The 10,923-nt window shown below is 40.7% G+C and overlaps 1 protein-coding gene across 6 annotated transcripts in view; it reads right to left on the reverse strand.

Annotated features, from left to right (window-relative positions):
* The window catches only part of sgip1a (SH3GL interacting endocytic adaptor 1a), a 194,875-nt gene extending 184,478 nt beyond the window's left edge, over positions 1-10,397 (reverse strand). For 3 of the 6 annotated variants that reach the window (XM_080195594.1, XM_080195595.1, XM_080195590.1), the window contains exons 1-2: positions 10,044-10,141; positions 9,755-9,799 (exon numbers count right to left, since the gene is read on the reverse strand). In XM_080195594.1, the coding sequence (XP_080051720.1) occupies positions 9,755-9,764 (10 nt within the window). In that variant the 5' untranslated portion in view covers positions 9,765-9,799; positions 10,044-10,141. The other 3 variants (XM_080195591.1, XM_080195593.1, XM_080195596.1) reach the window with 3 other exon arrangements.
* Between the last annotated feature and the right edge of the window lie 526 nt (positions 10,398-10,923).

The raw sequence follows: 10,923 nt of genomic DNA on the forward strand, positions 1-10,923 counted from the left end.
AGATTGTTCGTAAACATGTGGATCACTGGAGGAAAAGAGAGAGCTGCTCCAGCAGTCAGTATTCCCATCAAGAAAGATTTTCAAATCTGTTAATGCTAAAGTACTGATCAACCTCTCATAGACATAATTGATGTCTCTGCGGATTCAAGCAGTGATGAACTGCCTGTGCCAGTAGAGGTACCTGTTATTGCAGTTCTGTTAAAATCGATCCTGTGGAATCATCTCAGATTACAGAATTACATCTCTACAAGAAACAGAAAAAACACTCAACAATTCAATTTATAATTGCTCAACTAGTTGCAATTTAGGAATAAGCGACTTAGTTATTGAAAATTGTATAAAGGAGTTAAAGGGGGAGGAATGCGCTGATAGTGGTAGGCAACACAGAAGAAGAGGGTCACCTGGCTGAAGAACCAATTGGGACCAAGAGTGAGTAATCACCCCAAAGGGTGCAGTCCTCTCTTAGGTAGAAGACAAGTGGGATACAGGTGGGTGGGTGGGGCGGGGTACAGATTTTCTTGTTAATACCTTTTGCTTTCCTGACAAAGTCTGTGAACGAGCATCATTACAATGTTAAAGACAGAAATTGATGGATTTCTGGATATTAGTGACATCAAGGGATATGGGGAATAGCCCAGAAAAGTGGTGTTGAGATAGATGATTAGCCATGATCTAATTGAATAGTAGAGCACATTTGATGGGCTGAGTGGTCTCCTTCAGCTCCTATGTTTTGATGAAACGCTGCAGAAAAAGGTATCACCAGCATTGAGGAGATACAACTTTCAGTGGAGATTGAGCAGATTGGGACTCTTTTCTGAATAGAATAGCAAGAAAAAACCTGTCAGAGGTCTCAAATTATGAAAGGGTTTGATGGAGTGGATTCACTTTATCTGTGAACAAAGTAATGTAAGGAATTTCTTTTCCAGACAGTGGTGAGGGCTTAAAACTTGCTGTCACATCAAGTGGTTGAATCAGTTAGAACTGATTAATTACAGAGATTGTTTGATACTCAAGAATAGCAGGATATGGGAGTGGGGAGCAAGGTGGGCAAAAGTCATTCCAGTGGGAGGATGCTCCAACAGCCACATTGACCGGGTGGACGCAATTGTCTGTTTATAAGCTGCAAATTCTATGCAAAACCTGATTTTTTAAAAGTTTAACATAAAGGGTTCCAAGTTTTGATGTGCTTGGGGGAAAGAAATTGTTAGAATAGGAAATAGGGAATAGTATGTGGTAGTAGGTCCCTCAGGGTAGTGTCCTTGGCCCAGCAATTTTCAGCTGCTTCATCAATGACCTTCCCTCCATCATAAAGTCAGAAGCGGGGATGTGCGCTGATGATTGCACAATATTCTGCACCATTCATGACTCCTCATCTGAACAGTCCATGTTCAAATGCAACAAAATTTGGATAATATCCAGGCTTCGGCCAATAAGTGGCAAGTAACATTCGCACCACGCAAATACCAGGCAATGACCATCACCAATAAGAGAGACTCTAACCACTGGCCCTTAACATTCAATGGTGTAACCATCACTGAGTCCCCCATGTCAACATCCTTGAGGTTACATTGAGCAGAAACTCAACTGGACTCACCACATAAACACAGTGGCTACAAGAGTAGATCAGAGACTAGGAATACTGTAGTGATAACTCACCTCCTGACTCCCCAGAGCCTATCCATAAGAACATAAGAAATAGGAGCAGGAGTAGGCCATCCAGCCCTTCGAGCCTGCCCCGCCATTCAATAAGATCATGGCTGATCTGTCGCTGCTCAGTTCCACTTTCCCGCCCTCTCCCCATAACCCTTAATCCCCTCTCCTATCAAAAACCCATCAACCTGCGTCTTAAAAATATTTAGCGAGGCAGCCTCCACCACTTCAACGGGCAGAGAATTCCAGAGATTCACCACCCTTTGAGTGAAGAAGTTCCTCCTCAACTCCGTTCTAAACCGCCCCCCTTTTATCTTGAGGCTGTGCCCCCTAGTCCTACTGTCTTTTTTGAGCGGGAAGAGTCTTTCCACCTCTATCCTATCCATCCCATTCATCATCTTATACGTCTCAATGAGATCTCCCCTCATTCTTCTAAACTCTAACGAGTTTATAGCACCCGTTATCCACCATCTACAAGGCACAAGTCAGGAGTGTGATGGAATACTCCCTACTTGCCTGGATGAGTGTAGCTCCAACAACACACAAGAAGTTTGACACCATCCAAGACAAAGCAACCCGCTTGATTGGCACCACATTTGCAAATGTTTAATCCTTCCACCATCACCGTTCAGTAGCAGCAGTGTGTACTATCTACAAGATGCACTGCAGCAATTCTCCAAAGATCCTTAGAAAGCACCTTCCAAACCCGCAACCACTTCTATCTAGAAGGACAAGGGCAGCCGATAAATGGGAACACCACCACCTGCAAGTTCCCCTACAAGCCATTCACCATGCTGACTTGGAAATATATCACTGTTCCTTCACAGTCGTTGGGTCAAAATCCTGGAATTCCCTCCCTAACAGCATTGTGGGTCAACTCACAGAACATGGACTGCAGCATTTCAAGGGCAACTAGGGATGGGCAATAAATGCTGGCCAGGCAGTGTTGCCCATGTCCCATGAATGAATAAAAAAAATTGGAATTTCAGTAACACACTAATAGTATTAATAAAAGACAGAAAAGAGGGATGAAAGTGTGTGTGTGTGTGTCTGTGAGATTGGTGATATGGCATGAAAAGATCAGCTATCATTCAACTAGTTTTTAAACAATATGCAAGATAAAAGTAACATGCAACACAACTCTGGTCAACTGCTTTAATGGCTTTGCTTGGTACTTACAGGATGAAACCATTAAAATCAACCATGTTACCTGGGTGAGTATTGGAGAACTTTTGTAATACTGGCAGAAAATGAATGATCATAGAGATCACTCCAAATAATTTATTTGTTTGCTAGGGATGTAGATTAATCATCCATTTTCCTTTAATTTTCATTAACATTTTAAATGACTGTTTGAGTTGCTGAAAGACAATTATTTCTAATAGCCTTGTAATGTCACCAGGGGCTGAATTCCAGCAGTGACATTGCTATCCAAGAGCCCTCCCCCTCTGGACCTTATTGGGGCTGGAGTACGAAGGAAGCATGTTCCCACTCCACACCCTCTAACTGAATTAAACGCCCCCTCCCTGCCCACCTCTAAATATGCCTCGGGGAGGCATTCAAATCCAATTCAAAGTCATTTAGAATCTTAGAATAGAAGAGCACAGGAGGAGGCATTCAGGCCATCAAATCGGTGCAATTCAGTTGGACCCACCCCTATACAGTCCTGAAAATTCCCTGCCAAGCATTCCTGGGTTAGAAATGTGTGTGTGTGAGCATGTGTGTAAATGCTTCTGTTTTGAACCATTTTTTTCTCACACCATCACACACTTGTGCTCCAAAGATCTGCAAAATTCACAGTACCCTACAAAGACTATTGCATTCAAATTTCAATAGTTTGAAGATTTTATAGTAGTCTTTTTCTTACCTTTTTTTTCTATCCGTTATTGTGTTCTGCTTTCTACATCAGATTTAAAGGATGAAGGTGACAATATCAAAGTACTTTTATGTGAAGTTTGATGTACAATGATCCTGTACTGATGCACAATAGGAAAGGGTCTCATTCTGATTATGTTTTAGAAGGTCACCCTATTTGAAAGAGTGGCTGACAAATCTTTTCTATTTGTTCTCTGGCACACAATGGAATGATGTAAAAAATCAAACAAAGGGTTGTCTGAACTCGATATGTCAGCACTTTTCTCTCCTTACCGATGCTGCCAGACCTGCTGAGATTTTCCAGCATTTTCTCTTTTGATGTAAAAAAATCATGTAGAATACATCACAACACTACTAGGGTGTAGCAAAATTGATCCTCCGCTCTTCTGAATCTTATCAACTTAAAATAATAGATAGATATTTACTAAACTCTGAAACTCCCCTCCCCAACTTTCCATAGAAAAGTAATCACTTAGCACCGCTACAAACATCACTACGCAGGCTGGGTTGATTCACCCGGGGAAGAAAAAGAGGCATTCTTCAATGATGTCAAATTTTTCCGATACTCTCTCTTTAATGGATAATTTTTGCATTCAATTAGTCCAACAGATGCTTGTATGGGAGCCACCAACATTGGAGTAAGCCCCTATAAAGTAAGTTGATGCCTGGTACGAGGTAATATATAAACAAAGAAAGGGAGGGTATGCAGAGGATGGTTTCTCTTGTTGGAGAATCTAGAACTAAGGGGTTACTGTTTAAAAATGAGTCACTCACTTATGTAGATGAGGAGATTTTAGAATGGGGTGATTGAGATAGTTTTGGAAAGTGTTAAAGGCAGTATCAAATTGTTTCTGTAGCTGAGAGAGTTTAGTAATGAACATAGATAGAAGATTAAATTCACAGCAATTAGACAGCAACCAGAGAAAACATTTGTTTTATCCCAAACAGAAGATTGATACTGTGGAACGCACTAACTGAGTTAAGGATTGAAACAGAGATCATGCTACCTTCTAAAGGATAAATTAGATTCATGGTTGAAGGAAGAGCAAAGGGGCAAGATTTTACAGACCATCAATTGATGGCCACCTAAGGGCCTCTTCCTTCCACTGGGATGTTACCCATGATGGGTGAGGCCCATGAAAAGTGTTCAGCCCACCAGGTTTCATTGGGTGTTCAGTAAAAAAGAATGTGGTTACCATCTTTACTTATTAGAGCCCCCACCATCCACAACCCCCCTCTCCCCCCGACCCACCCTCCAACCAGACCTTCCCTCCCTGTGTTTCACCTCCCTCCTTCCCTGTCCAGCTTCTCTGGGGCTCAGCAAGAACCCATTTTACCTTAAGTTCAAGCTTCATTGCAGCTCACTTCCCTCTGCGACTGTTGTGATCCCAGCAGTGGCCAACCATTCCAACTGTGATGTTGGGAGCATAAGTTCAGAGGCAGGACTTCCTCCCTGATGGAGTGGAAACCCATGTCAGGCCAATTAAGGACCCAAAAGCCATAAGATAGCTGTGGGTCAATTAGGTAAAGTGGGGTGAATTTGCCTCTACAAACATATGAATTAGGAGAAGGGGTTCCACAGTGCTTCACAGGAACATTATATGGCAGAAACTGACACCAAAGCAAAGAAGGAAACAACTGGAAAGGTCACCAAAAGCTTGATCAATTAGGCATTTTTCAAAGGAGCATCTTATAGAAGGAGAGGGGTGGGAAGGTTCAGGGTACAAGTTCCAAAGTTTAGGGCCCAGATAGCTCAAGGAATGAGCACCACTGATAGGCATCCCTGACTTCCTTTGTGCTCATCTAATCCTGAGCTCTTTGCAGAGAGATTTCTGGTGGGCGTGGATGGGAGACAGAGTAGGGAAGTTGGGGCGAGGGTTGTAGGAAGTTACTGTCTAAGAATCTTAAATTCCATAAGAAATTTAAACTGACAATTATTCCATTTACTCCATTTTTTGGTGGCTAACCCATTTACCACCTATTGCACACTGCCTACCCATGAAAAAGCTTATAGGACTAATGGTTACTTGCACCCTGTGGAAGAAAAGAAGCTGGAATTTACTCCTGAGGTATTAGGAAAGAAAAGTAAAAGTATTTTGTAAAGAGCTTCTCTTGGTTGGAAGGTTTTTGGCTGAGTAAACAAACCTAAACCATACTATGTAACTGTTCACCAATTTTACCAATCAGCTCCGATCCCATTTTTTATATTATAGTATCATGTTTGGAAATTTTGTGTTCTGCACCTTGTTTTGAATGAAAATGCAAGCTTGTTTCCCAAGTGGTCTTTTAGTCTTCATTAAAAGGTGCAAGAAGACTTGTTCCATTTCATCAATTTCTTTTATCCTTCCTCTGAGCCAAGAGGTCGGAGAATTCAGTCTCGAGGCTTTCTCAACTAGCATTGCACTGAAGTCTCTATTTGCCAGACTGAAGACATTTCCCTTTCTTTGCACTGCTGGCATCTTTCAATTCAAAAGCAAGAGTACAGCAGAATATGAGAATATTGCAAAAACCATTTATAGTAGCTGCAGTAAATGACAATTCCAAACTGCAACTGCTGTGAGAAGACCGGTAATTATTCAAACTCATGTCCTGGAAGTTAGTCATCAGAATGGTATTATCTCCAAGAGTTAAGCTACAAGGGAAGATTATATAAGCTAGGTTTGTATTAGAGGGAAGTTACTCTACCTCTGGACAGAAGCTCCAGGTTCAAGTTCCACTTCAGGACCTGATGGCCATGGAAGGTACATTCATAATGTGACCAAACAAGCCTGTAAATCTTTCTAATATGTCTGATAGTAGGCAGTAAATATGGGAGAGTATCCTGGTCAGCCAAACATCAGAAAGCAATGGCAAACCACTGCAGTACTTTGTCAAGCATAATCATGGACCAATGTAATGGAAGTCCATTGTTGCCAAAGCCCTCTCAGGGCATAGTATGTGAAACAGGAGGCTTCTATTCTCTTAAAGAGCTTTAAAGGATTTGATAGGGTAGATGGAAAGTTCTTTTTGTCTGCTGGTGGAGGGGTCTAGAACCACAGGACATAACCTTAAAAACAAGTCTTGGCCATTCAGGAGAGAAATTAGGAAACACCTCTTCATGCAAAGGGTGGAACAAGTGTGCAACATCACATAATTGGTTGCAGCAGTGGGGTATACTGTCCCCCAAAGATGGTGACTCAATTAGTAAATGTAAATTGAGATTGATAGATTTTTTGCTAGTTTATAACATTATAAAGAGATCAGGAGTCAAGTGGTGAGATAAAGTCACAGATCAGTCACGATCTCTGTGAATTCCTCTGAATTGCCTACTGTTTGCCCCATGTTCCTATCAGCTACCAACTGTTCACCCAGAGACCAAGAAATACCCGATGATCCAGTTAACCTCGATATGAGGGACAAGTATCAATTTTATGGAAATGGCCAGGAAACAAATGTTCATCCAGAAAAGGATTGGCCTTGCCTTCATTTCATGTAACTTAATTTATCCTTGGCGAGCAAAAAAATTCTGTCAGTTTCAAATTTAAAATTATTCCTAAACATTTCCAAAAGGAGTTTCACACTTAAATCTAGAACCATTGAAAAACAAGGAGTGAGATTTTCTCATCCTTCCCAATTGCATGCATGATCAATGGATGGCATGGTGGTACAGTGGTTAGCACTGCTGCCTCACAGTGCCAAGGACCCAGATTTGATTCCAGGCTTGGGTCACTGCCTGTGTGGAGTTTGCACATTCTCCCCGTGTCCGCATGGTTTCCTCCGGGTGCTTCGGGTTTCTCCCACAGTCCAAAGATATGTGGGTTAGGTGGATTGGCCATGCTAAATTGCCCCTTAGTGTCACAGGACTACCTAAGGTAAGTGCATGAGGTTATGGGAATAGTGGGATTGTGGTCAGTGCAGATTCGACGGCCAAGTGGCCTCCTTCTGCACTGTATGGTTCTATGAAATTTGGCTGGGCCAGTGAATCTCTCGTGGCAGGTCCCGCCATGACAGAGCTGGAAAATCCTGGCCTAGTCGACAGTCATTTTGTGATCAATTTGGAAGCAGTTTGATTTTATGAGATTTTCTAAGTGAATTCTCTGATATTATTAATGCTTTACATAAGAGACTGTACATTTTTGTTGCAAATATTATGAAGGGTTAATTTTAAATCTCAATGATGGGGTGGAAATCTGATGCAGCCAGTTGTCCATCCATTGCAGAAACCAATGGAATGAAAGTCAGTGTTTCTACAGAAGTAGGCAGTTCATTCTACCATATTACAGACTGGTTGGTGAAGACAAAAATCTAGCTTGATATGTTCCAGCTACTTCTTTTAAGAACTGATTTTTTTGAAAAAGTAGAATAATAATTTCTCAGACATAAGAAAAGTACACCTTTAATCAAGGTGTGGCTTATATCACTTACTATTGGTGCTATACAGTGTATATACTGTAAGATGCTTCAACTTGTTGGAGTAACAGTATGGCACGTGGCCTCATAACTTACTGCAAGAGAGTTATCAATCACATCAAAACACTATCAATCACCAGAAAAGTAAACTTCATCAATTTTTTCACAAGTTAACTTAGTTTTGTTGACTCCAAAACCTGGAAACGTATCTAGAAATTATAGCACAGGAAATGACTATTTGCCACATTAGGTCAATGATAGAAATATAGTACTATCATCTATCGTCAGAATGAAAAACATGGATTAGGTTCATGAATTATGTACACAGGGGTATGAATGTACAATGTGACATGAAGCCGTTCAAGTGCTTTTCTGTTAACTCATTATGTCATATGCAGAAGGGTGTCATCTGGCTATGCTTGAAATGTAGGCTTCATTCCACTCGAGTAAGAAGAGTACTATTATTCTTCCAGAGAGCCGTTAAATCCATATTCCAGGAAGACTAGTAAGTTTTCAATTAACTACAAATTTCATATCTGAATTTGTGAATATATTTCCAGCCCAAATTACAGGGTAATGTTCCAGAGCAGTTTTTAATTAAAAACTCATACACCGCCTGCCATCAAAATGTAAATTAGTTTGCAATCCATTCATGTTTCTCATAGTTGAAAGAGTAACAGATAGTGACTTATTGGTAAATAATACATTGACTGATGCAAAATCTTTAGTGGAACATTTACTCGCATGATACAAAAATGGAATCGAGTGGAGCAGAAGCTGCATTCAATTGCATTCTACTTTCCTTGCATCTGAAACAATGTTATACCAATTCTGACTACCAATCACAGCAAATTTACCAGTGGCTAAAAAAGAGATTAATCTCCTGTATAGAACCTATCCCACATTATAACACCTTTTGGTATCCTTCTCTTGCTACTCCTCAAATACTACTGTAAGCTACTATGTTACTTAGAGGATGTTGGTTGGTACCCACCCACCCTCACTGAACCACGAAGATATGACTAACATACAGCATGGTTGCTGAAAATGTTCCTGCATTCAATTTGTAATATTCAAACCGCGAAGAGGTTTAGAGGATCATCCTTTATGTTCAGCCCTCCATGGCAGTATAAAGGAGAAGAATAACAAGGCTCATATTATACGTGGCTGATTTTAGAATAATCTAATTGGTTATATCATGCTTACTGCAAATTAACATATAGTCCTGGTCAGATAGTTCACATTAATCCCAAAAAAGCATAATTTCAGCCATTTTGGCTTACTGATATATTGTTGAAGTTGATGTACCTCATCCAAATAAAAATCCTATACCAGCCTGGCAGTCTCAGTGTATGCTCCAGAAACATACTGCACATCAATTAGATATTACCACATTATCTGTTAACACTCTTTCCATTTTACTGCAATACCTATTTGAATTTGGAAACACTTTGTTTAAATCAGAATAGTTTGTAAAAAAAAATCCATTTATCTGTTAGATGATTTTTCATTCAAAACTGCATTTGTTCACCAGAGACACTGCAAACTAGAATCATTAAGAAATTGACATCTTACAGCAGCCGCATTAAACTCTTCTATGGGCAACACATATTCTATTCAGGAGCCGGTACAATAAAACTGAGGAGGACACCGAGTCTTTCAAGGACCCAGAAGGGTCATTTGCTTTTAGCTGCTACCTAAAGCACAATAGGAATCAATGTAGGGCCCCAAAAGAAATAAAAATGTGTACCCTTAAGCAGTTGCTGATTAGAACAAAAACCCGAGATTTACCTCTGGCCAGGCAGTTCAAGCTTAAAAATTCTAAAAGGTAAAGGCTTACCTTCCATCATGGTGGCAGAATTGCATTCCTCAATCTCCAAAGGTCCTGAAAGACACAGGAAAGCAGGGGCCAGTTATCACAAATGAATTCAGTAGGAACAAAGATCAGCATCAACTCCTGGCTATTGCAGATGCCAGAACGAAATTCAAATCCAGTGCTTATAGGCCATGGATGCTACCGTTGATGTCAGATACAGAATCACAGAATGATGCTGAAAAAGAGACAGGGAGAGAAAGCTTGCTGAGCTCAACACAACTGCTATGTTCAGCCAATCTCTTTTGCTCCGTACCTAATCACATGGTTACCATCTCCTGACACAATACCCCCTTGGGAACACAGGAAAAAGCCACCTCCCCACCTTCCTCTGGTTCGAGTACACACACACACAACCCTCTTCATACCTTGTGACGCACTTCCCCGCTTTATAATCCTGCTCGGGTAGCCAGGCAGATAAGATTAATTATCAGCGCTGTCAGATTAATGCAGAAGCCTCTACTGTCAGCCGTCAACCATTCAGCACCCAAAATAATAGGGAAGAAATCCTCTTCAGGAAATGCGTTATTGCAGCTGAACGGCAATAATTAAAACTATAGCATTGTTCTTGTGTAAATCAGTGCAGATAATGCATGTGTCCTTTTGTCAGAGGGCTGCTGCACATTTCTGCCTGTTCTCCTCTCTCTCTCTCTTTCTGTGCCATTGAAGAGAAATCAATCCCACTGACGTCACATCATAAACAATTATCCCCAGAAGGATGATAGAGAAAAAAAATCCTCCCAGGCTGCTTCTCGAGAACCTTGGAAATAATGTGGCATGAAGGAAGCTAGTGTCAAAGGGCAAAAGAATCAGCATAAACACAAGAAGCAATAGGAATCTGTGTGGGAAAAAAGGTTTTCACTCAGACTGGCAGAACACAGTGGGAAACTCTGAATTAATTAAAGAGCGTATGCATGAATGTACATGAAGGGAAGATATTGGCAGCTGACTGACACAGATGTCACCTAATGGCTGAACACAGACAGATCTTTGGAATCTCTCTTCTTCCATACTATCCTATAGCACACTTTGTATTACTTCCTCAACCATCTCAGAATTCTGATAGTGTTAAACTTTTTTCAAAATGATCTCTCAATTTCTCCAAAATGCAATTATCTGAAATATTGCAGATTTTA

The sequence above is a fragment of the Carcharhinus amblyrhynchos genome, chromosome 9 (assembly GCF_965287045.1).
Source record: "Carcharhinus amblyrhynchos chromosome 9, sCarAmb.v2.hapA, whole genome shotgun sequence".
Classification (NCBI taxonomy): domain Eukaryota; kingdom Metazoa; phylum Chordata; class Chondrichthyes; order Carcharhiniformes; family Carcharhinidae; genus Carcharhinus; species Carcharhinus amblyrhynchos.